The 27,530-nt window shown below is 42.4% G+C and overlaps 2 protein-coding genes across 2 annotated transcripts; one reads left to right on the top strand and one right to left on the bottom strand.

Moving 5' to 3' along the window:
- Nucleotides 1-91: 91 nt before the first annotated feature.
- On the top strand, nucleotides 92-1,513 carry LOC306912652 (arylamine N-acetyltransferase 2-like). Its single transcript, XM_079489032.1, has one exon. The coding sequence runs from the start codon at nucleotides 531-533 to the stop codon at nucleotides 1,422-1,424; it is 894 nt and encodes a 297-aa protein (XP_079345158.1). The 5' UTR covers nucleotides 92-530; the 3' UTR covers nucleotides 1,425-1,513.
- LOC306912645 (E3 ubiquitin-protein ligase MARCHF6-like) lies at nucleotides 1,507-26,083 on the bottom strand. Its single transcript, XM_079489020.1, has 25 exons — nucleotides 25,619-26,083; nucleotides 25,031-25,130; nucleotides 22,816-22,889; nucleotides 21,898-22,041; nucleotides 19,787-19,859; nucleotides 19,109-19,277; nucleotides 18,480-18,687; nucleotides 17,446-17,507; nucleotides 17,237-17,269; nucleotides 17,072-17,123; nucleotides 16,102-16,160; nucleotides 15,911-15,991; nucleotides 15,355-15,423; nucleotides 14,501-14,575; nucleotides 13,687-13,821; nucleotides 12,038-12,258; nucleotides 10,202-10,339; nucleotides 8,653-8,875; nucleotides 6,328-6,397; nucleotides 5,511-5,692; nucleotides 4,924-5,058; nucleotides 4,242-4,331; nucleotides 3,931-4,063; nucleotides 3,428-3,563; nucleotides 1,507-2,133 (listed from the first exon to the last, which is right to left on the bottom strand). Exons 1-25 carry the CDS (start codon nucleotides 25,635-25,637, stop codon nucleotides 2,049-2,051), a joined length of 2,766 nt encoding a protein of 921 aa, XP_079345146.1. The 5' UTR covers nucleotides 25,638-26,083; the 3' UTR covers nucleotides 1,507-2,048.
- Nucleotides 26,084-27,530: the final 1,447 nt, after the last annotated feature.

Below are 27,530 nucleotides of genomic sequence, written 5' to 3'. Positions count from 1 at the left end.
GTGTCCACGACGTGACGTCACCGAAGTCGGGGCAGTCAAAAAGAGAAAAAAGAAAGACACAAGCCCAGCAGCAGAGCAGACACTGTGGCTGTTCTGTTGTTAGTGTTGTTAACTTGTTACAATGCAACACACTTTTGATGTTTTTGTTCCATGGTTGGGGAAGTTTCAAACTTGTTTTCCAATGGGAAGGATATAGAAGGATTATGTAATGTAATGTTTGATAAGCTGGGGAAGTGAATTAGCTCGACACTCTGTCTGAATTTTCATTTCGTTTCACAGGGAAGCCATGCAGGCTAAAAGTGAATGAGCAGCTTATGGAAAACAAAAAAGGGGGGGAGAGCGAGCGAGAGACCGAAATGTCAGCGCCAGGGAAAAATAAACCAAAACACCATACAGCAGGCAGCCTACAGGAAGTACAGGATTCACTGTAATGTACAAAGTCCATGGATCTTTATGACTCAGTCATCCGGGGTCACAGTGCAAAACGGGATTTGTCAGTAAATCTTCAACACATTGAATAAGGAGTGTCTATGAAAAAGGGACAAAGAATGTCTGCTGCAGAGATGGACGTGGACAAGTACTTGTTGCGCATCGGTCATGTTGCAGCACGTCCAAGCGTGCCTACCCTGGATGTACTTTGTCGTGTGCACAGCTGTCACCTGCGGTCAGTGCCCTTTGAGAACCTCACCATCCACAGTGGTGGACACCTACGCCTGGACCTTCACATTCTGTACAACAAAATTGTCAACCAGCACAGGGGCGGCTTTTGCTTTGAGAACAACGGTCTCTTCTCGTGGCTGCTGTCGGAGATGGGTTTCGAGGTCACTCTGCTCTCGGGTCAGGTGAGAAATTCAATCACCTGCCAATACGGGCCCCCTTTCGACCACCTGATCTTAATGGTCAGCCTGGAAGGACATCGCTGGTTGTGCGATGTCGGGTTCGGAGGGTCAGGTTTCCATTTCCCCGTGTCACTGGAGACCAGTGAACCGCAGAAGCAGCAGGGCCACGGATTATATCGAGTCACAAAGGATGAGGGGGGCATGCACTTCCTACAATGGAAAGGGGACGAGTTCGGAGAGACAGATGGTGTGGAGTGGACTGATCTCTACAAGTTCATGCTTGAAGCTCGGTGTCGAGAGGACTTTGTTGAGATGTGCGACTATCATCAGAGCTCAGCCAGCTCCATCTTCTTCTGCAAGTCGCTCTGCTCCGTGCTGAGGCCAGGGGGAAGGCTCACCTACATAGGTTATAGACTGATCACCACCACCTTCCCCACAGAGGGAGGTGGAGGGGGAATAAAAACCACCAGGGAACTAAAGGAAGAGGAGATTCCTGCCATTCTTGAGGAGACATTTGGAGTTGTGCTCCCCTCTCCACTCATCCCAAAAGATGAAGAAATCACACCACCAACAATCATGTATTGATCAAGTTACCATACACATATACTTAGAAGAAAATGTTTCCCCTCTGTCTATGCAATACAAAACAAAATGCAAGAAAAATATATAAATTGTGAGTTTGATTTAATAAATTAATATACATACACTTTTAAGATGTACAATGGTCATTGCATTAATCCATACTTCTTTTGTTTTTCTTCTATTTTTTTTAAGACAACAAAGTCTGCGTTCAAAATATTTACACATGTACAATTCTCAGGCAACTGTTTACAAAGCAAGGCATGAACAACAATACAGACACATAGTTTCAAACCTCTAATTCTTGAAACGTAATCATACTATGTTGTACGACTGCCGGCGACGCGGCCGTACGATACAGTATAAACCAGCCATTACTCTCCTGTTCTGCACCTTCAATCTGAACAGATCACTTGGTTTGCGGCACACATCTCATACAATCTTCCCCCATCCAGCCACCGATTGGGCACAAAGGGCATTTAACAAACTGATTGACATGTATTGAATCCACCAAGATCCACAGGAGATTGCCGAGGAATGCAGTCTTAGGAGCGGTTTGAAACCCGCAGAGGGTAAAGGGAAAGGTGGGATTGGGTGCAAAGATGTATTGACTTCGTCACACACAAAACACTACTCAGCCACAGGGTTGGAAGGCAGGACGACCAAGCCTACTCTTTTGCGTTCGTAATTGACCAGCCTCTGACCGACCAGGTACCTGCACAGAGTGAGAAAGGAGAAATGAAGCAGTTGATTTGAGTTTTTTGTTGTTCAATGATCCTATATTCATACTGTAATAACATTTTTGTAAAGCTCTATATCCTGAATTATTGCTATAAAGAGTTTAAGTAACAGGAGTCTCCCCATCTATCCAGCACTTAAAGTATCTAAATTACTTTTTCAGGACAGAACACCAATTTTATCTAATTAAGAGAGAGAACCCAACTAGGTTAATGTATCATCTTCAACTGTAGTCACACATGCGCTTCATTGGAGTTGATTAGTTTTTAGATTATTTTCAAATTCATTTAGAAAATCCTCTAGTGGACACAGCAGTGTTGAAACAGTAGCACTAGTGCTGGAACATCTGGTCTGTCCATTGTCATTGTTTTCAATGTTGTGACGTCAATATCAAATAAAATAAACCTAAACAATCAGCAAGTCAGCCTCCCCGTAGTCACTTCCATTCTATGGGAGCAAAGGGGTGGACCGCCTAGTTGTGGCACGGTGACAGCTTTGAGGCGTGTGAGGTCCAATAGAGCGTCGCAGTCCCGCCCCCTTTCATGACGACGACAGATACCGGTAACTCCCCATTAATTTCCCCCATAGACGTTTAAGCCTCGGGACAAAGCCAACTCTTGTTGTGACAAATCATGACAATAAACACAACGTCGGGCCGATCAAATAATTAGAAAGAAGAAAAACAAAAAAAAGTGTTGTACCCTCACTACCCTGACCTTTTTTTCTTGATCGGCCCAAAACCTTGTGTTTATTGTCATGATTTGTCACAACAAGAGTTGGCTTTGTCCGAGGCTTAAAAGGACTTTTTGAAACGTCTATGGGGAACATGAAAGGGGAATTATCTTCCGGGCCCGTCGTCGTCGTCGTCATGAAAGGGGGCGGGACTGTGATGCTCTATGCGTGTGAAGATTGGAGTTTAACATTGGTGGACATTGTCAAACAATAGGAAAAGTATCACCACAAAACCGGTACTGCCCACCACCCCAACAGGACAACACGTCTGTCCAACAGTACGAGACAGGACATAACATATCCAAACAATAATGCCACAGACGAAAAACAGTCTAAGTCCACACTATTGATCCATAATGTATAAATGATAGATAAGGATTCAGGACAACGAAGCCTTTTCGTGGAGGGGTCAGAATGCAATTTGGACTTAAGACTGTTTTTCGTCTGTGGTACTCATTATTGTTCACCTCCTACACCCAGCTCCAGACATTGAAAACTGCCCATCTGGCTTTCTAAAGCAGGAATCTGCAAATCCTTACTTGTCATTCTTGATGTGTTCGTAGAGGCGCTTGAACTGTCGAATCTGGAAGGACAGGATACCGATGAGAGAGACGACCATCAACAGGAAGGGGTAGATTCTCCTCTGCATCAAAATCTCCATCTCTGGGGTCACACCTGTGATAAAGAATCATGGCATTGGTTCTTCACCCTCCCTTTCCAAGACTATCATTACTTCATGTGAAATGTTTCATACATTTTCTCCCTGTGTCAAATGCAAGCTCAGCTTGTAGATCTGCTATTTTCAGTGCACGACAACAGCACACAAATATACACACATAAATTAATAATTAATCTTAATTAATCTTAACTGTTGATGCTTTAAGGGCATGGCCAACTCTCCACGGGCCAGAGATTCTGGATCTCAATCGAGAGTTAACCCTTACAATTAACGTAAGGGTTGATCACATCAATGAGAAGCACCAATAGATGTACAGTTAAACACATGTACAGTACATGCACGCACACACACACACACACTCACCCACGGCAGGTACCACGCCTATAGAGATGATGTACGGCACACACAAGGAGAGCAGCAGGACTGTGATGACAGGAGCCGCCAGTTTGCGGATGATGAAGTGGAGATCAATATTCCGGATGCCGTTGGCGTAAACCTGAGGAAGACGGCAAGGAAAAAAACCTGGCTTGTTGAAAATGTTTGTCAGTGGCAAGACATGGAACGGTTACAGCCTCATGGATCCCAGGAACAATAGTCGCCTCTACGTTGTGGACTAATGGGGATCCTTAATAAACAACACCTATGCAATGTGAAAACATTCATCTCAAATTCACCTGTTCAATGACAGTCTTCAGCCACCACTGGGGGCCCATGAGGGTGATGGCAGCGATGATCTTTGCATGGAGAACTCCAAGAGCCCAGTCCTAGAGAGAAAGAGAACGTGAGCAAGAGAGCATTAGATTTTCAATGAAGGCATTGAATTGTATGAGGATCATCATCAGACTTGAAACTCCCCTTAATGCATTTTAAAGCAGTCATTTTGATATGACTGATTTGAAAAGTCTAGCTGAGAATACTCCCCGGAGAAATATCTATTTCTGAATTGAACTGGAATGTCCATGACTTCTTTACTGTGCAATGATGTTTAGTCAGGATCGACTAAATTATTTGGGTATGTTCGGTAACATTTGGTCTCTGTTTATGTTCGATATATGGCCGATACTGTCAATAGACAATAACATGTATAGACAGCAGTGTGGTCCTTTAAAGAGTTACGGTACATGTGATGGGTAAAGACAAACAAGAGTTCCCACAAGTCAAGAACAATGTTCTTCACAATTTCCATGCATGCTGCTCGATAACGCATGCGACTGTTTCATATGATCGCAGATTGACTATACAACAATGGAACGAATCTTGAGATGATATGTCTAGGAATGGAAAAAGAGCCATCACATCACACTGCTGCACACGCATGTGCAAGTAGACACACACAACCATATGTGTCATTCATACCTGCCATGGGTAGAAGAGGGGTGTCTGGTCTAGTGGCACCCTGAGAGGAGCCACGATGACTAGTTCAAACAGCAGACCCAGCAGCAGTGGGATGACTCCAGCTACCAGCAGAGCAACTACAACGGTCTTTAGGATCTGCACACACACACACGCACACGCACACGCACACGCACACACACACACACACACACACACACACACAGTTTGTTTTGTTTTGTTTGTCTCTGTGTGTACAGCAAAATATTGATCTCAATTCCAGAAGATATGAATCAGATTGATGTAATGGCTGCCATAGACTATTCCAAGCTAACTTGGTCGATGCTTCATGGAAATTGTAATAACAAATAACGGCCAAAACAGACAGAAAGGTTGGTTGTATAGTAAATATTTTAGACTATGGTAACCATCAACAATGAGCTGAAATGCACATTGAAAGCATTAAGTGTCCCTAATAGTAGGTAATCAGTCTAGTGCTATTCTGTTCTGAACTTGATTGGTGAAATGACGTAAGCAGGCAAAGAATAATAGGATTTACCAACACATGAAGGCAGTGGGCAAAGAGCACATTTCCTGTCCTGGTACCTTACCATGAATGTCCACTCCTGGACTTTAAGCATGATGACAGTGCGTCCCTGGGGCATCCAGGCCAGCATCACGGTGGCGCCGCGGATGGACAGCCAGCAGGCGTACAGGCCGCATGCTGCCGTGTACAGCTCGTGGATTTTGGAGCTGCCCGTCCAAAAGGACATCAGCCACCGCCCGGTGAATACTGCGACATGTCAGAAGAACATATATATGCTCAAAAACTCTGCACACTTCATAATTATTACTCAATAAGCTAGTAATAATACTCATCAGCTACTAATTATTACTATACATCGATAGAATTGTGGATCTCTAGTCGATCTTACGCTTAACTCCCAAGAGACACATATACAGAACAGTAGTACATACATACACTATACAATTTAGGCATTTAGCAGAAATAGTAAGCAAGAACAAAAAACATGGTAATACATCAAATACATAAAAATAGTCATCATGAATCGTACGTAAGCTAAGAGCCACAACACAGTGGAAGTTACATATAATGAAACTATGTGTATACACTATAGAGTGCTATGTCTACATAAAATGCTATTTAAGTTACATAAATTGAGTTTATGCATACGCCTATAGAGACACACGGACACAGCCTCTGAAGAAGGCAGCAGAACCATACTATTTGTCTGTTTTATATATATCATCTTGAACATGTCAAATAAATACTGAAAGAACTTAATTGAGTGTGGTTCTGTTCAGTGTTTATGGAGACATATACACAACTATACACATTCACTCTTCAATCATGGCTTGGGCGTGGGGTTACGAAGAGGAATGGCAGTCTGTTGGTTGTTGTCTTACCTGGCAGGGTCAAACACACCAAGCTAGCCACCAGCAGGGTGATGCACATGAACGCTATCAGCAACACAATCTGCAGACAGAGAGGTAAATACAAAGTTAATAAAACGTCTTCTGTCGACTGACAAGCTGTTGTGTTCTACCACCTATTTTTGTCTGAACCGTGAGCCAGTAACAGTGATCATGTTATCACTGTCTAGACGTGACACGAGCTGATCTGAATTAGATTATGGTGTACACTATGGTGTAGATTGTGTATATGGTGTATTTTGCCCTGCTACTAAATAGTAGGACTGGGGACTTTTTGTATTTATTCATAGGTACTGTAAGATGTATTCTGGATGTTGTATTTGCTGGTCCAAAATGTAACATTGACGATGTGGTATTGAAGTGTAATTTTATTTCTGCCTCTTGGCCAGTTCCCACTTGTAAAAGAGACGCAGTCTCAATGTGTTTTTACTGGTTAAATAAAAAGTAAAGGAGAGAGAAATAATCACTATCAGGACACCATTGTTGTGTCATTGAGAGTATTAAGAGTTGTCAGTAGTGAGTGCAACCATTGAAGTCTGAGGATGTAGCATAACTTTTCCAGGAATGGCTAGGGGTGGAGTTATAGGGATGAAGCTGTAAGTGGTAGTTAGGGCGTAGGCACATTTCTAAATTTAACTGCGGTGCACACCACAAACTTTAGGTGGTCCTAAAATGCTTTCCAGTGAAGAGGCTTTAATTTGAATTGTTGTGCTTCTACATATACATACTGTACATGTCTGTCTTTAGTAAATGATGAAGTTTTAACAATAACAGTTTCCTATTCACTTCAGTGTTAATGAGACTAACACAGTACACTACAACAAGATGATAGTAACTGATTCAAGCTTTACTCTGAATACTGGTTTAGGAAACCGACTTAAGGAAGTTATCCTATTAGAGTCTAATCTTATTCAATCAACGCTGATGCAAATCAATCCAATCAAGTGCATCCTTAACACAGCCCTCAGGCATCTACAGTAAGCACACCGTTGGCTAATAAGAGTATATGAACTACATCATTGCTAAGGAAATCAGAACTGGCAAAATACAAAGTTGGCATTCACTTGAGCAACTCATGTTTCTCATCATTTTAATTTGCAACATCCTCTTGCAGAATAACTCATGACCGGAGCGTGAGGAACTCATTCAAAACTAGCCCTCTAATTAACAATTTTATGGCACAACTAGATAAATTGCCCCTCGGGGCACAGGTCTCCACCAGGGCAGGTCAGGCTGTGGCCTCCTGGTGGCGCTATGATAGGGCAATGTGAAAAGGGTGCCATTTCTTCTTACGCCTTGGATGGCAATTGGATGATTTGAGGCATTTTGTTCCAAAAATGTGTTTTGCAAAAATCCACCTGCACTATAACCAGCTCAGTGGCCTTGTGGTTAGTGTCCGCCCTGAGACTGGGAGGTCGGGGTTCAATCCCCGGCCGGGTCATACCAAAGACTCTAAAAATGGGACCCAGTGCCTCCCTGCTTGACACTCAGCATCAAGGGTTGAATTGGGGGTAAGTCCCTGCGACATACTAGCGTCATGTCCAGGGGGTGTACTTGTACATCAAGCTGCCTCACGCTACAGAAACAGGAGATAGGCTCCTGCCCTATGGGCCTCATGGCTCGGCTACTTACTTACTTATTATTATTATTATTATTATTATTACTTACTTTACTATAACAGGCCAATGTGAAAAGGGTGGGATATATTCCTCAGCCTAGTAGAAAAGTCTGTGAAAGATTTCACGTAAATTGCATGCTGCAATCTGGAGGAGTAATATAAAAAAATGTGTTTTACAAAAGTCGGCCTCCTGGTGGTGCTATAACAGGCCGTTCATCGGACACCAGGGAGTGTGTGTGCAAAATGTGGCATCGACCGGGTTAACGGTGCCGGAGATTAGCTGTTAACAGACGGACGCACACACAATCCTGCAAACTTTGAAAGCCAATGTTAGCCAATTAGGATGGAATATGAAATATCCGACAGATCCGTCTTGAACACATGACTCTAGAGATACTGTGTAACGAATTGCGGGATTTCTGGACAGAATCTGGAGGAGTAATATAAAAAAAAGGTTTTACAAAAGTCGGCCTCCTGGTGGCGCTATAACAGGCCGTTTGGCATTGAACGGAGTGCAAAACATACTCTCTCCCCATGCCTTTGGCCTGGTGGAGACGAAATAAGAGGCATACGGGTATGCCTCTTTTTTAAATAGCATCAAAAGTAGCAGATCTTCAAGCTCAAAATGGCAGATGGAGCTTGCAGATCTGCTACTACATTAGGAAGGAGGGCCGACTCACCCTGAATGGGAAGCGAAGTGGCCGGTGGTAGGGTTGAAAGCCTACCGGCCCGCCCTGCTGCAGAATGGCCTGGTGAGCGGCATGGAGACCCTCCCCTACAGCAGGCGCGGGGTTGTTATTGTTGTTGTTATGGTGACCTGCGGCGGGGTTGTTGTTGTTGTTGTTGACGGGCTGATTAGGGTCGTTGTCTTCCTGCTCCCCCAGGAGGTAAGAGTGGAGGTCTCTGCATAGTTTACAACAACACATAAATGCGGTTAGTTGACTCAGTTATGTTAATTAGGACCCACATTAGAGACACACCAGTGAGCCTCTAGGCTTCCTGAGGCCCTGAACAAAGCAAATACAATATCAAATATATATACAATATAAAGCAATCAAAAAAAATGAACACAGAAAGACAAATTAATATTATAATAATTATAGAATCAAATCAAAATGTCCAGTCAAATTAAACAAATACATAAATGAGTCACTTGGCAAGATATATATTTTATTAATTATTATTATTTTATGGATTGTAGATTAGATGTTTTTGGAAAGAGAATTTCAGAGTGCTATTGACCTGAACGGCTGAACCAGTGAATATAGAGGACGATTAGGACGATCATCACTCAATAGACAGACAGTGGGGAGGAATAATCCAGTACTTCACAGACGCATGACAATCCAATGCTAACAACTATCAAAGTTCTGGAACACACACATGCAACTGGTCCTGGTAGTGGTGCAAATAGTTTACTAATAGTGTAGTCCTAAAGAAAAATATAAATGTATGCCATGCAGCCATACTGTGTATAAGCATTGGGCTGATCAGTGATCTTGAACTTGGACTACCGGTAATTGGAAAAATAAATACTACCCTCAATTCATCTAACAAATCTGGATTAAAATGAATGTTGACGGATAGACAGATGGCGATAATTACAATGCATTGCACGTGCTCCGCTGGACACAGATGTAAAATAAAGTTGAGCGATTTTACATCATAAAAGTGAAGCACTGTAGGCATTCTGATAGATGTACTACTGTGGAGCATCCTGACACCCTTTACATCAGGTCTCATCTCTTGTTGAGGGGCACTAGCCCCACCTATTCCCAGCTTTGAGGGTTTGGTTTGTGTGAACACAAACATTGGCTGATGATTGGCTGATCACCCCATAGCGATGATTTGAGTGAGGGCAGAAAAGTGAAGACGCCAAAAGTGATTGACCGGAATTACATTTGTGATGATTTGATTGGCTGAGCACGGAATGTGATGTATGATATGTATGATGATGTATGATGATAAGAGCGCCCCTCACTTCACACAAGTTTATTGTAATAACAAATAAAAACTGAAAAAAGTGTTTATCTGCCTTCAAGACAATAGCTATTCTGGGGAGATGGAGTAATTAAATATTTTACAATATCCTACAATGCTTTTTTGTTTGTTGTCAATACAGTAAAGCTACAGAAACTAATAGATGGGAAATGCAGTCACTTGGGAAAACATCAAGTCTTATTATTGTATTCTGCAATTCTGTACATAATGTAGAAATGATTGACTTACAGTAGAAATCCTGCGCTGACTGTCCAGGCCCTCACCAGGCCTTTGAGCCACTGCCGGGTGTGACCCTGTTCCAACAGAGCCGGCAACACCACCTGGAGTAACAGCAGTTCCAGAGACAGCTCACTGACTGGGGCATCACTGGAGAGAGATAAGGAGAGATGTGGTCAAAGAAAAAGAGACGGCTAGCTCAGTGATTAGGCCATTTACTAGGAATATAATGCTCTCTCAGTTGAAACGATGTGAGACTTGGATTTACATTAATGTGAGGTTACACTGAGAGTCTGAGACAGCAACACATCACTGTGTTGCCCCTTTCCTCTCTTTCCTGTTCAGAGAGGAAAGAAGAGACAAGCCTGGGGAAAGATGTGTATCTCATAAACATTAACCGCACTGGTGGTGGGGTGGGGAGTGGTTCACGGCTTGGGGGGTACCACTGATGGGGAAAGAGGAAGAGGCGTTCAGGTTTAAAATACAACACCGATGCCTTGCCTTTCTGGAGTGTTAAAGACAATAAAGTGAGAGCAGTGGATCATTAACACTAGCCTGGCTAATAAGCCAGACCGAATCAGCAGTTGGCAAAAAAAAATTGCCTGCCGGCGGATTACGGTCTGGAGAGGCTCAATTGTACGCCCATTTCCTACACCAGAGAACTGGTGTGGCCAATCGGGACACGGTATGCAATATGGGCGGGCTTTGGTACAGTGATGTTCAATGCTTGAGACCTTTGACTGACAGTAGCTCTGACCAATTGCGTCAAAGAGAAAATGTTTGAACCCGCCCCCCCGGGAAACAAGATCCATACACAGCATCTCCAGACTCAAATACCACAGGACAGTGTGATTTGAGTCTGGCTTATTAGCCAGGCTACATTAACACCACATCAATAGAGGGTATGCGCGTGACATCATCATCATACCAGGAAGTTATGCGGGAAAGCCTACTGAGTGGCAAAAAACTAATTTCTGGCCTTGACAGCCAATACATCCAAACAAAAAATTACTGATTACTTGATTGCATGAAATTACTTTAAAGGAGCATTCAGTGATTTGGAAAACCACCCAGTCCGCCCCGGTAACAAAATGTGCACATGCACACTCTACAGTGGGGGAAGTGCAACAGGCCAACAGCATGTGCACCAAGGCCCACCCCCACTCGATCATGATTGGAGGAAGGCCCCTCTCATCCTGATTGGATGAACTCTTTGCCACCCGCCACCAAAACTGAAACTAGGGTTTTTTTTACCCCAGGGGCTCACTGGGGACAGGGAGGAAGTCCTTATATGGTCAGCACCCTCTATAGTAGGGAGGATTATCCAGAAAAAAAGAAAAAATAAGTGATATTTAAATTAAGTCAAATCACTCAATATACCTTTAAACAACATTAAATTCCCTTTGTCACTCACTTTGCCACTCAATCTGCCATTCACTTTATGCATGCGCATACCCTCTATTAAATGGTAGAAAAAAATGGCAGAGCATGACTTTGTAAGGAGGAAAGGTGACAATGATTATTATCAAAGAAGAGATAACATAACACAGGAGGCAAGGGCTTCAGCTCGCTCCACTGCTAATCCTACCCTGACCAAGCTTCCGTGCTACTGGGTAGGGCTTGGTGTACAGCAGAATTAATCAGTGATATAGAATAGAATAGGCAAGGCGGTCATCTTGTTCTGAGGAAGCGAGCCTCTACGCTAGCTTTATTAGCTACATGCATGATGTTAGTGTGACAAAGGTCACCAATACTACCAAAGATTCCGTATAATGGGGTGAGGCTTTTTAATGCACAACTACTGACTAAGGGAGCCTAGCCTCTATGCTAGCAAGCTTTGTTGGCTACCTGTAGAGCATGACGTTGTAAGGGAGGAAGGTGGGCATCAGCACTTTAATGAGCCGAATTGGGAGCCACAGCATGAGAAGCACGATGGAACCGAACACAACCACGGAGAGGATGAAGCGTCTCAGATGCCTGTAGATGGGCAGGTGGATCATCTCCTGAACCGGGTTGAAATCGGGGTCGTTGAGGTTTCGCAGAAACCACAGCACTCCGGGCCTCAGCACCTTAAGGGAGATGGAGGGACGGGAAAAGAGAGCCGAAGTAAGCGTCATAAATGGGAGAATGGCAGTAGTGTGGTATTCAATGATTTACACTTCAATGGTGATGTGATTGTATTATCCTCAACTGAATGTGCGACCAGTGCCAGTACCTGTAGTCAATAAAGAATCCATAATGTGTGTTAATACATTTATCTTCCACAACAAAAAAGAAACACCAGGAGAGCTATTATTATCCCCTCTTCTCCCAATTAAGTTGTCAAGCCAATTCCCTAATCATCTTATAATTATCTTTAATGTAGTCCCCTGTTGCTGCTAACCCCCCCACTGGTTGGTTCACCAGGGAGGGTGTAGACGAGAACGTTTCAACTGTGATACACCGACGCCACTAATTAAGTGAGGAGTTTGTCCTCCTGGTGAAACTCCTCACTCGATTAGTGGACCGGTGGCGTCACGTGTATTAACTTGTTATACAAGATAACTTGTTAACTTATTATATGTTAAGTCTTTCCTAAAGTGGGTTCTGGGGACACCTAGGGATCGTTGATGGGGTTTCAGGGGGTCCCCAGCTTCATTATTGAACCAAATAGACCCTTACAGGTCTGTAACTCTTAGAGTGAACAAATTACATTTGTACCCTCTCAAGAATTAAAATCAGGATTTGACAGTGTAGATTGGCGTCTCAGAGATAGTACAGAAAAGCTTTCGCACACCTAGAGTAGAGGATTAGGAACAGGTGCGTAGGCAAGTGCACATCAATAATAAAATAGAAAAATACGCCCGCACACTGTAGATCTGCTCGGTACAAGAGGACAAATGTATTATGCGGGCAACGTGTCGGTCCCTATGGACCTTCTTGAGGCACGCCTGAATTTTTGAGTGGTGCAACCACTCCAAGGAACAGCAATGTCCGTGTTAACCTATGTGACTATGCCAAGGAACAGCAATGTCCGTGTTAACCTATGTGACTATGTGTAGCAGTAGGGGCAAAAGTGGCGCTGTTGTGCCAGAAACAGAGAGAGAGAGATAGTGCTGCACTGTTGCCTGCTAATGAGAGAGAGAGAGAGAGAGAGAGAGGGGGTGAGGGGGAGAGGGGAACTAAAATGTTTGAGAGCCACTGCTGTAGGAGTCGCTAGTGCAGCGTGTCACACATGGCACTCCCTAGCCTGGCTAATAAGCCAGACCGAATCAGCCGTTGGCAAAAGAAAAATAGCCTGGACAGTGTGATTTGAGTCTGGCTTATTAGCCAGGCTAGGCACTCCCCACCATGCTTCTCTCCCACGAACACGGGCAACTGTGTTCGTCGAAACACCTGGCCCAGCTGGACGCACCAGGGACTTCAAAGCCATAGTCTCTGCGGTGGTGGGCAGGAACTTTACCCCATCGTGCCACCTGGACGCCTCAGCAGGGCTATGTTTGGAATCAGGTTCTCACCTCTCTGAGGAGGAGGATGAATGAGGCGAAGTAGAACACATAGACCATTCCCACAAGCCAGTGTAGGAACATAGTGGTGCCTGGTGCCGATTTAAAACTCATCTCTCGGTCCTTCAACGAGGCGTCGAACATCTCCTGCAGAAGGATTGATTGATTGATTGAAAAATGTATTAACAGTTTGCAGAATTACAGTACATTTCAAGCACAAACTCAATACAAAGGCTGTTAACTGTGAGTGGACGACCCAATTAAGCATTACACTTGTTTCCAATAGGGTCCACCATGTTCAAATCATCAAAAACATTTAGAGACGTACAAATAGACACTTCTATATAGACAAAGGACAGAACAGGAATTCATCATAAAGGAGGTAAAAAGGGAAAAGAAACATATACAGTGAGGGAAAAAAAGGGGTGGGCGGTGGGGGGGATTCACGTTCAGCTCCGTTAATTTGTTTGTTTTCCTTGGAGGAGCTGCGTTGGGTCCCCAAGTCGGCTCCGTGGCCGTACCTTGAGTTGGCTAAACCCACTGTACATTGAAAAGTGTGGTGGAACAGTAACATGAGAGCAGCTTGGGGTTTTTACAGATGGAAAGAAATTATGTACATGCAAGAGTGACAGTATAACGTTGCTGCTGTCGGGCGGAAACCTTATAGGTCAACGTCCAAAACGGTTACTTTTCAAGAAATAGACAAAATAACCTGTGTTCCAATATATCCAAAGTAGTTATTATTTAGTCACACACTCTTGCTGAAAGTCATTGGTACAATATTGATTTAAAAAAGCGAAAAGTGTGAGTTGTGGAGGAGTCTTACTAGAGAGCAGATGTCAAGCCACCAGCCACAGATGAGTGGGAACACACCAATCTCCACCACAACCAGCAGAGAGACCTAGAACAGAGGCACAGCCGATCCTCATTAACACTACAGCAGCTTATGTTATGTTTATTTATTTGACATGAACATCACAATCACATTGGATGGACAAGACACACTGCTTACAGTGTATTAGCACGAGTGCTGGTGTTCAACACCTGTCCACAGGAGGCTTTTCTAAAATAGAACACTATATAGTCTAAAACCTGATCAAGTACCCCACACACACACACACACACACACACACACACACACACACACACACACACACACACACACACACACACACACACACACACACACACACACACACACACACACACACACACACACACACACACACACACACACACACACACACACACACACACACACACACACACACACACACACACACACACACACACACACACTTCATGAAATACATTGTAAAGTACCCCTAAAATACTACAGTATACTATGTGTAGACAACCACCTCTCCTCCGATACACATTCTGCTTTTTTGTTTTAGAAACAAGAGGCTGGCCACATAAAATGCTAAATGCTCGAGCTGTCAGTGGACGAGAAACCAATGCCAGTGTATCCTGTGCACTAAGGGAAATGGTGACAGTTGGGGTTTATACTGTACCTGCTAGCACTATAATTAAATCTGCCTAATTTACAAACACATACTGTACAAACTCAAACCACTATCGAGTCCCACATACAACCTTGTTGACAACCCTCCAAGACACTAAAACCAGTGCATGTTTGCAGTGCTTATGCAAAGAACACAGATACGGAAAAAGAGTTACCTTGACAACGATGTAGCAGACTCCCAGGAGACGTCGTGAACGCTGGAACCTGACCAATGCAGCCAGACCCTAACACATAGCTGTCAAGGTTCAATATCACACCAACTCAACTCTAAAACTACATACATTATGAAATTCATCTTCAAGTAACCTGGTAAGACACAGCCCACGTAGGCAGCTTACAGTTTGTCAAATTATGTCTGCCTGCTTGTGCATATAAAAATGTATGAAATGGATATTTCCATTCATATGCAACTCCGTGCCTACATGTTAAACACAGAAGACAAATTAATGAATCTATGGGGGCCTTTGTGACATGATCATTTTATATGAAGATGTGTTGGTGATATGGTATTGATTGATTGGGTGATTGATTGAATACAGTGGTACAGTTGTACAATAAAGCTGAAAATATTAAAACAAAAAGCCCTGGCAGCTTGTTTCCATTGTGGTCCTCATCAAGGTATCAGTAGTAATAAGCAAGCAATACGCTAATCAAGACTAGAAATGCCCTAAAGAAGAGCGACCTTTAAAATGTGCACAAGGCAAAGGATACATGACAGAGAATAAGAGTCATAGCCAGTAGTATGTAGCCCACTATGGTTGTGATCAAGCCCTCAAAATGGGAAGCCTGGACCTAAGGACAAGAAGTCACAGACAAATCAAGGAACAATTATTTAGCATAGCTCCATGGTTTTTGGATGTAATGAATTGTTTTGACTGACATGATGTAAATACGTTACTTACATGTTCCTCAAAGCCAAGTCCAACGACAGAGAAGTGCCCAATGTGGTAAGGACAGAACGCTGAAAGAGGAAGTATAATAAGATAATACGTAATGCATTTAACCTGCATCATGAGCCTAGTACCTATACTTAATATAAATTATTATATGCAGTTCCATTCTTTTTTAAATTCTCCTTTATTTAAAGCTGCAGTGCAGTCCATGAGTTTCATGTCCTAACCAGGATTTGAACCTGTGTTTCCCACACATGATACCAGGGGCAATGCATGTACTGTAGGAGCTTCAGGCAGTACTATTTGACAACCAATAGGGGTCAAGCCAGGAGATGAAAGTAGACACAAACTCTTGGCTTCAGTCCCACAAACCTTATTAACGGACGAGAGAGAATAAAATGGCTTTGATTTCTAATTCTCTCTCGTGCATCAATAGTTCAGTTCAGTTTGTGGCACTGAAGCTAAGATTGTGACTACTTTCATCTCCTCCTAGTTCTGCTCCCGCAGCCGGCACCTCAAAAGGTTTGGTGCACTCCTCTGAACTTCAGTTATTATTGTATTAACATACTCATACAAATGAGTTAAAATATTATTGTATTCATTAAACTTTTGGTGTTAGCATTATGCTATGCTTTAGCTATTGAAAAATAGCAGATCTACAAGCTCATAGCTTGTAGTGGCGCGCTATGATCTTGTAGGTCTGCTATTTTTGAACAATCGAAGAACGGCTGACATAGAAACATAGCTTTTTCAGAAAACTGTCAGGATGTAGAAGACATTTTTAGAATCTGATCTCAGGTCAAAATGGGTTAAAATAAGTCAGGAATGCATATTTTACCAGGTGAGCCATTGTGTGGTTATTCACAACATGTGTAATTGTTAGGGTTATTTATCATAGATGCTATTTTATAATATCATAAATAACATTATAGTACCAAATTGTGATTATCTTCACACAGTTTGATTTTAATCTACTCACCAAAGACCAGGATGAAGAGTGTGTTTAGAGACACCACCCAAAACACATGCTCCTAGAAAATGACAAAACACAAAATCATCAGCCGACTGTCTTTCAAATCCCAGACATACTTCCAAGCAATTGTTCCAAGACATCGGATAATACTGTAGGCTTACGTCAACTTACCAGGAAGACCAGAGATCCATCCAGACCAAGCATCTGGGAGAAGGCGTAGAATGACATGACGTTTTAATGAAATAGCTCTAGGTATATAGCAGGACTATATTAGTACTGTAGTGTACAGAATGTGAACTTATGCAATTAAGTGTAGGGGGATGTCAAATCAGTGATATCAATATTATTGATACTAAATTGATATTGTTGTCCAGACTTACCCTCTCCCAGGTCAACTCTTCGGCTGCTCTATCCCACTCCAGAGCATTCCAATTCATGTCATCTACAAATAGGGATTCAGGCTGATTTATACTTTGCCATATGACTGTTTTTTTTGTGCCTTCAAAGTGATTTCCTCAAGGTCACAAAAACTCCAATAGCCCTACATTGTTAACAAGACTTCACCAGTAATATCTCTCTGACAAAAGAGAGCAATTTGTGATCCAAATTCATTGAGGTAAATCAATCCTGTCCTGTTTAACAATGTAGTGGAAAACAATTGCTGGAACTGCAAACTCATGAGGGGTGAAACAATGTGACAAATTTCCAGAATACAACCCCTGTGATATTTACAAAAAAGGAATACTTAAAGTATAGCCCCTCTGTAAACAGTGTTGTAGATTATTGCAACTCCCTCTACACCGGAATTAGCCAGTCATTCTTATCCTGTCTCCATCTGGTGCTAAACGCGGCTGCCAGACTCCTGACTGGCACCAGGAGGAGAGATCATATCACCCCTGTCCTGGCCTCTCTTCACTGGCTGCCGGTTCGGTTCAGAATTCAATTCAAAACCCTTCTTTTTACATACAAAGCATTAAACGGACTGGCCCCCTCATACATCTCTGACCTCCTATCATATCCCTCCTCCATTAGGACCCTCAGGTCAGCAGACAGACGACTCCTAGAAATTCCAGCGACAAAGAAGAGGCTCAGGGGCGACCGTGCCTTTGCTGTCGCAGCTCCCACATTATAGAACAGCATTCCTCTTGCTGTCAGATCTGCCCCCTCCGTTGAGAGCTTTAAGTCCAGGCTAAAAACATTCCTATATTCACAAGCCTTTCAGTCCCCCTGATGCTCTTGCACGTTTATAAATAGGATATGATTGCCTTGTTGCTTTTAAACTGCCCTTACAGTAACTTTTTTTTTTCCTACTGTACCATATGCATTGTTTTTATTGCTTTATTTTACACGGGTGTATTGAATTAATGACCTGGTTGGCACTAAAAACTGTGATTGAATACAACATCTCTCCAACCTTGCGCTCCATTGTTAGCGTCTGCATCTTCAGCAGCAGCCCCATCCTCTATCTCCACATCCTCTTCATTGTTCAGTTCAGCGTCGTCGCCCTGGTCCGGGGGCGCATCAGGGGGCTCTGGTTCTGCCTCATTCTGGGCCGGGAGGTCAGCTGGGGCCGGCTGGGCCACAGGGGGCTCATTAGCTGCTCCGTGACCTGCACCGTGTGCCTGGAGTCAGCGAACATTATAAGTCAGTTTCCAGGAACATCAGAGAGGGAGGTGTTTGTATGGGTGTGAATGTGAGTGTGAGAACAAAAGTGAGACGCTGAGTGAAGACATAGATTTTGCAGTAAGTGACTCCATATAGACTGCAGGACATTTCACAATATTTTTATGTAGATAAATGTTGTAAGAGCCTATCGGTGAAAGCTATGGTGCTACAAAGAAAATGTAGTGTGACACCTGCAAGTGTGCAGCAGTCATTTTTTTAAAGCCCTGGAATGATTCACTTAACCTCTCCTTCTACTTGACCTCAACTTATCCTTAGAACGTTTCAGATTCTATGGAACCTGTCCACAAATTGGAATTGCTAAACAAACACAGGAAAAACATTGATGGATGGGTGATCTTCAGTGCGAGTGCATTTGACCTCGTGGGCTTGTGCAGCCACGTTGGGCGGCGGCGGCTGTTGCTGCTCTAGCCACTGGGGGGCGCCGCCATGGACGATCTGTTCTCGGAGCCACACCAGGCTAATGAATGCACACAAAGTGCAGGTGACCACGAAGCAGCCCTGCAGACAGTCCGCCAGCAGGTTTTCTCTAAAACATCAAATGCACATGCAAGCATATACACAAGTAAGTATACATGAGAGGGAATTTTGAGTGTGCCTGTAGCGAGCATGCTTTCAGGAGTCGAAGAGAACTAGTTGAAATGTCCTGTAAGTTATGCAGGCGTTGTTGGAAAGTAAATTACGTTGATTTGTCTTCAATTTGACCATGGTGCTTTTTCACCTTCACATAAGTTAACCACTTCAACACAGAATTATTTGTTGTACGTCAAGTGAAAATAGCAATCAAATAAGAAATAGGCGATCCGGGTTTAAAAAGAAAAGAGGGAACAGCCTTTATTATACCAACATGTTTGGACCTCACTCCACCAGGGAGGACAGTGGAAATAGCCAATCACACAAGCTTATATATATATCTTCTATTTTCACCAGATATTTGTCTATTTTCACCTATAATGACATGCCCAGTGCAGGGTTTCTAGGGTTCATGTGGTCCAACGACAGATATTACTAAAGTACAGTAGTTTGATCATCACTCACGTGGAAAGCATGTCCAATGGCAGTGTCAGAAGTGAGCTCACAGAGCCAGTAAACAGACACTTGTAGATGCGACCTGTGATGAAACAAAAACGTTGTCGTCATGTAACAACCTATGAAATGTAATCCTCACTGCCCGTTTGAATTCTATACAATGACCTCCAGGTGAGCACAAGACACAAAACTTTATACAACAGAGTTGCAATAGATATGCGAAATATGAGCTTTATTTTCAAAAGAAGACCCTGACACACTGTAAGCACCATATGCGCTCGTCAATCAAATTCACCGATTGTCTACAATGACTGCGGCCACAAATGAGGCGTCAACTGGACACGCCAAAACCTGTTGACGTGTCTTCAGTTTAGGGGTGGGCGATATGGTGATAAATATCGTTGAGACGTATACAATGTCTCCACGATATGCCTTTTCAGAGATATCGTATACATCGTGATACAGTGAATGCACATTCTATGATTTGCAGTTCTATATCTTAATTTATACTTCTGTAGAATGACGGTTTCGTTCACAAAATAATACGTATTTTGGCCTAAAGTTACTCCTTTTTCTTCTAGTTGTTGTTACCCTGGCTGTAGGTGGTTGTACTGTTAAGTAACTTGAAAAATAACCATACAAATACTGCGATGTTATATTTTTCCATATCGCCCACCCCTAGCTCAGTTCTAATTTGACATGCGGCACAGACCAGAGAAAGGAGAAGAGGTGTGAATGGAGTACAGTCCAACGCACATGCTTGCATGTGCGTTATGGTACGTATCTCGTTAAATTCGAGTCAATGTGATGCAGTTCAAATCAATAATAATTGCGGTGCAGCCTGCACTATACTTATATGCAACAAGACACGAACAAGACGAGTGCTACAGTGGACTGTTTTCTGAGTGCTGTGCCGGTGCGGAATCAAGCTACAGCGAGCAATGAGGGACAATACAGATGGTTCAATATAAAAGGCAAAGCAACAATATATTAAAAAGCTGATTATATCAACAATTTTACGTTGTCAGGCTTCCAAGTTGCCTAACTTGCCACGGGTCAATGTCGCCTGCAGTATGTCAGGGCCTTAATGAGTCTAAAAGACCCACTAGCATCTGCTAGAGGGTAGAGATTGCGCAACAGCCCTTTGCTATCACTAGTAGGGCTACAAGTAAAAAAAACAAACATTACAAATGCATATTAATTAGCAATAGTGGCAGAATTAGGGGTGGACATACAATTGTATATTCATTGATGAAGTACTAGAAGGAATGGCGGCAAGGCCATGGGGTCACAAAATTAATAAGGCCCACCTGCAAGGGTGAGGGTCCTTCAAAGGGTTAGGGTTCACCACACTGCAAGTTTCAAGGCAAACCATTCCATTTTCAGAACTTTTGGTCTAATGGTGGCACTAGAGACCAACGTCTCCGAGTCTGTACTGCAGCATGAAGGTGCACTGCAAATTACAATGTAATCCATCCAATAATCTTGTTTGGGAGTAAAATATGATCGAGGTTATAATTTCTGGCCATGACAATCCAGTTTGTATTCAGTGTTGGATGGAAGGATGAACCGTGGGCCGACACAGCTATCCTAAATGAGGATTTACAAGATCCTGATAGAAAAATACAGTATGTGTTATAATAGCCAACCAAAGTGTGTAACTGGTTTTAATTTTAAGATTTTGATCAATGTAATCAATGTCATGTGTAATGTAAAAGAGGACTAAACCAGAATTATCTGGTGAATTCAGAGTTTTCACTTCAGACTATGCTGAAAATTGCACATGAGAAGGAAAGGGCCCGTTGTACTTCTGATGCGATGAGATGAGATGAGAATTACAACCATTGTGTTTGATGTTGTTTAAGATTGTCCTCCCAATGTTAATAAATGCAATAATGATTTTCAACAAACAGATGTGCTTATAACACATACTGTGGGACAATGTCAATTTATAGTAATTCTACCACTTTGCATAATTACTTACTACTTTGTAAGTGTTTGACAATTACACACTGAATTTACGTAACTATGTGGTGTTGTGTGTGTGTGTGTGTGTGTGTGAGAGAGTGTGAGTGTGTGTGAGTGTGCGTGTGCGTGTGTGCGTGTGTGTGTGCACTCACATGCAGTTAGAGGAACTACACCAAGCCATGCGAAAGCCACCAGTGTATAATGGAACCAGTAGCGTATCGCCGTGCCCACGCTGGTCAACAGGCCTGCACAGATGTCCTGTATGGGAAGACGGGACGGCATATCTGGGGAATAGACTGGGGGTAACAGATAAGACAGATGTAGAGGTCAATAACAGAGCCACAGCATCCTTATGTATTACCTTACATCAGGGGTGGGCAACTTTGACGATGCAGAGGGCCACTATATTTCCACACTCACTCCCTAGGGCCATATATTACTGTTGTGGCAAAAAATAGCCGATCTACAAGCTCAAAACGCGTCGCGCTGCGACACGTTTTGAGCTTGTAGATCGGCTATTTTTGCTATATTCGAATAATTGAAATCTTGAATTATTTTTTGCTATTTTTTAATTGGAATCCTGAAAATGAACATTTTCATGTAATTTCAAATGCCTTTAGTTATACTTGTGTTGAAGCAATGAGCTACTAATTTAGACTTGGCGTAATTAAAGCGGGTCATGTTTGCATGTTGTGGAATTGTAAACAGCTGAAATCAATATTATATCAGTATTCTGACATTAACCTGAGGGCCACATTAAGTGAAGGTGGGGGCCGCATGTGGCCCCCGGGCCACCAGTTGCCCATGAATGCCTTACATATACATATCCTTATGTATATACTTTAAAACTGCTGATCCAACAAGAACTATGATCTATTATAGAAGAAAACAGGTCAAGGATAGTACAGTACACTACACATGAAATAAATGAGTATAATGTGTTGTATAAGTAATGTCCCTCCGTAAAAATGCTATTAGAGTCCATAAGATCCCATGTGTTTTGAGGAAAGCTGACACTGTTTAATATGTTGAAGTAGTCTATCTATTCTGTTGATGGCAGAAGTACTTACTTGGTGTGAAAGCAAATCTGTGCTTGCATAATTCACAGTACTCCTTTCTGCTGTGTTTCAGCCACTGGACCAAACTGTAAAACAAACAACATGAACAAGGTTTTTCCGACAGTGCTTATTTCAGACACTATAATTATCCTCATCAAAATTCAATATACGGTAGAAACTTTGATGATCAAAGTCTTTATAATGTTCATAGATGTGTGTTTAAGACAGAGCTGACAGTTAATAGCTACTACTAGTACAACAAAATATGTATCCATTGTGCAAGACAAGCCCTTCATACGATGGCTAAACTTAGAGGAACGGCAATGAACGGCAATTTGCTCGCAGACAGTTGCAGTATCACCAACATCAGGATTATTTATATCCCAAAATTGCCAGTTGAAGTCACTCATTAAAGCACTGGCCCGGCCAATGTGCAAAGTTTTGTTTATTCTCACGCATTTATACGCAGATGCCCTCATCGGAAAAATAATGGCACAATTTGCATATTGTTCTGTTTCAAATCACTTTCTGAACATTTCAGTGTTCCAGACATTTCATTCACCTGAATGAACTCTATTCATGGAGTGTGAGTAAACCAGGTTTGGCTATACAATAAAGTGCTGCAGCAGACTGAAGCCACAGCCTATGACACAGCAGGTCTCAGAAAATAAAGTCAAGATATGATTAGCCTAAGGCGCGATCCATACTCCTATTTTAGAGCCGAATAAAAGTCGGTTCGGCTCTGTAGAGCCTACAATGTGATGGTCCCCCCGAACCTCATTTGAGGTTCGGGGGGGGGGGGGGGCAGGTACCGTCCTAAAGCTCTGTAGAGCCTACAATGTGATGGCCCCCCCGAACCTCATTTGAGGTTCAGGGGGGCAGGTACCGTCCTAAAGTCGGCTCTTCGGTGCTACTGAAAATTTCTGGCGAGCCGAAATCATTTCGGCACTACAGCGGTAAAATAGGAGTATAAGAATGATGACAGTCTCGGCTATGGTGAAGTTGGTGAACTTTTCAGGACGCACGCACGCACGCACACAGGCTGTGAGCATGTCGTAGGCCGATAATATTTCAGTCATAGTAACAGACACAAGATGATATCATGAGTTTCTGATCACAATCTGGTTAACCACCAAGAAAAACAAGACTTGTGGAAAAGTCTTTTACCCTCAGCAAGTCGGTCACTCGGTTGTAATAGTACCATGTTGTTGGCATATTATGACATAAGGCTAGGCTGTGGGATTAACAGCTGGGTTATGTGTAACGTAATGATTAGTCCCAGCTGTTTCCAAACACACTGACCAGGCAGTACAAAATAAACTGTGATAAAACCTACAGACTCCACAATTCTACTATTCAGATGCAACCCCCCCCCCCCCCCCCCCCTCCCCAAAAACCCTGGCCTCAACCTGTTGTTCAAAACTCTGTGGAGTTCATGAGCTAATATGGATTCAGCCACAGGTTCAACAAATGCCACAGAACAATCCAGGCCTGGCCTTTCTGCCCCCCCACCCCACACCCTAATGCTGCATTCACACTAGCCACGACAAAAGCTACAAAATGAGTAAACGACTGAGAAGTGCTATGCCATTATTCCGCCCGCCGTCGGTCCGACTGACCCCGTTATAACTAATCTAACCCTATTCCTAACCTTACAGTAAACTAATGGTCGGAATAATGGAATGTCGGAATTATGAGCGGACCCCCGACTGAGCGTGGCCAGCTACATTTCTCACCATTGAGTCGCCATTGAAGTGTTGCTCAAGACACATTGTGTATGAAAAGGTTAGTGTTAAAGAACTGGTTAACGACATGACTACGTTTTTCTTCCTTTTATAGAAAAGAGCAGGAATTTGGAGTGAAAATGGTGAAACAAAAACATTGATTGATTGACTGATTGATTGATTGCGTCATAGGAGCACTGAAAGAGTAGAAGACAGGTCGACCTTTTTGTAGAGCGTCACACCTGTCACACAGCGACAGCGGTTGTCAGCTCAAACATTCTATACGTCGTACTGTATATATACACACATATGTCTTCTGTTACACACCGGCTGTCAATGCAGCCATTATCACATACATTACCCTCAGTAACATGTCATAGGATTCACTGTCTACTTGACACTGTAGTAGATGAATGGTAGAGATGGTAGTGTGGTGTGGAAGATGGGCAGGGTCACAGTCAACAATGACTGTTTTATTTTATGGAGGAGACAAACTCACATACCATTCCTGATGGATGAATTTAATACTGCCAGTGCAGACGCATGGGTGATAGAGGGGTTTGTCCGGGGTCCCCTCCGAGCGGCACACACGACAAATATCCGCTGCACATATGAAAGTGAGGAAGATATATTTGAGATATAAAGACAGGTACCCATGGCACAGGGAGGATGGGGAAAACAGCATTGTTAGAGGCATCATGTTGAGAGAATATAAATTTGAACAACTTTCAGATAATAAGCGAATTGGATTGATGTATGATTAATTTGACTATTGTGGAAAGAGACTTAATACAAACTGGGCTCAGCTAGGAGCATGCCAAGTTGGGCTATTGCTGTCCACCTGACCACCATAACGTGGCAAATTGACACATACGTTTATATGCGCCCTGACGTGTTGACAACACATCACATCAGCTTCATTGAATGACAACATTATTCTTAGCAGTATGATCTCTTGTAGCTAAAAAACATTCACTATAGCCTTGGTTGATTGTTAGCTAGTAAGCTTGCTTAACCACTAGGAGGCCACCATAGCACCACCAGACTTGATTCTCTTTCAATGATGCAATTTGTACAGTCAGTTCATTTACCTTCCTCGGCGGTATCCATTATGCTCGCAATGTACCTTTTCCCCCAGTGGTATGCTCTACTGAGAACCCATCCTCACGTAATAATGTATAGCTGGCTAACAACGTTAAGCTTGCGAGAGATCAGAGTTTATCCTTGGGGTTCGGATGCATTGACAATCATAAAATGGTGTCCGTCCACACAGTTTTTAAGACCCAGCAACGCTGCTTTGCTTCTTCACGTCCGATCTTACAACCAATTTTTTGTGTTTACAAAAGGTTTTTTTTTATTATTATTATTATTTCTACGGTGACATTTCCACCAGAAACGTGGCTGACGTTACCATCCTCCTCTTTTTTTGCTCAATAGTGACTCTGTCTCTGACTCTGACAGACAAAATATGCTAACCTCGCTAGTTGTTGCCCAAGTCAGTGAGCCTTGCTACCCCACGGCCCACATCTCCTGTCACAACAGAACACTCCCATGTACGGCAGCGTTCAGGCCAAGCGCTACACACAAATTGGTGACCTATCGACTACTGTGACTCCAGAAGTCGCAATTGTAAAAGGCAAGAACATGAATATTTATTCGTTTCGGCAAATGCGCTCAGTTCACTGTAAAGAAAACAACAACAACAACAACAACATGTGATTGTTTTCTAGGTTGTAAAATGCAAGAACATGGATTTGATTTGATGGATTTATTTTTATAGGCTGACAGGAAATGGGGAGAGAAATGCAGTAAAGGCCGTCGGGATCGGGAGTCGAACCCGCGGCACACTGCCAGACTGGATTACCAGCCAAGGTGAGCTGACCGCTGAGCCACGGCCTTTATAGTTTTAATAATTTATATTATTTATTCGTTTCGGTAAATGCGCTCAGTTCACTGTAAAAAATAACAATTGATTGTTTCCTGGAGTCACAGAATTTGACAGATCACCGATTTCGGTGAAACGTTTAGTTTTACCATGAGTTTTACGGCAGGAAAACATCCGTGACTGTTGTCACGTGGTATACAGAAAATAATCAGATACCGGTCTGTCCACACTGGTAGGCTACACAGTCACACATGGATATTTTTTACTAACACAAGTTGTGACTATAACCAAAAAACAAACACATTGTTTGTTTACACAAACAAATAAACAAACAAACAAACAAATAAATAAATAAATAAATAAATAAATAAATAAATAAATAAATAAATAAATAAATAAATAAATAAATAAATAAATAAATAAATAAATAAATAAATAAATAAATAAATAAATAAATAAATAAATAAATAAATAAATAAATAAATAAATAAATCACACACACACACACACACACAATAGGTGCCCAGACTCGGTGGCCACTCTTCCTTTATCCTCACCATCCCTCCAGGTCTTTAGTAAATAAATAATTTCAGGTTGGGATGTAATGTAACACATTTTATCCAACCAGTTCAGGAGAGAGAACTCATACTTTTATTTTTTTAATCTTTAAGTGAGATATAGAAGTGACGAGGAAAACATGTTCTCTGTCTAAGTTAGCCCCGTAACACCCGGATATATTTCTACTTGCAAAAAAGAGATTTCAACCTTAATACTACTTTTTACTACTAGGACTTATCAGAGGAAATTATGTAAAAAATAAAAAAGGTGTTTTGCTAATTATTAAAATAATAATAATAAATTAATAATTTACATTTGGGGGATATCTTTCACAATAATAAATAAAACATGTTCTAGACATTCTAATGATCACAAAAAAAACATTACAGTTATTTGAATTACTTTTATCAGGGTTAAAGGTCAAAGGTCATAGGTTAAGAGTCCAGAGATTTTTAATTTGTGTGAATTTCAGCCTCTGTGGGGGGTATTTATATGCAATTATCATGACCAATGGCATTGCAATGGCATTGCAATGAACATCAATGATGACGTTTAGGTGA

Source organism: Electrona antarctica, assembly GCF_951216825.1.
Source record: "Electrona antarctica genome assembly, chromosome: 20".
Lineage (NCBI taxonomy): Eukaryota > Metazoa > Chordata > Actinopteri > Myctophiformes > Myctophidae > Electrona > Electrona antarctica.
The sequence above is the reverse complement of the archived record's forward strand: the minus strand, read 5'-3'. Positions and strand labels throughout refer to the sequence as shown.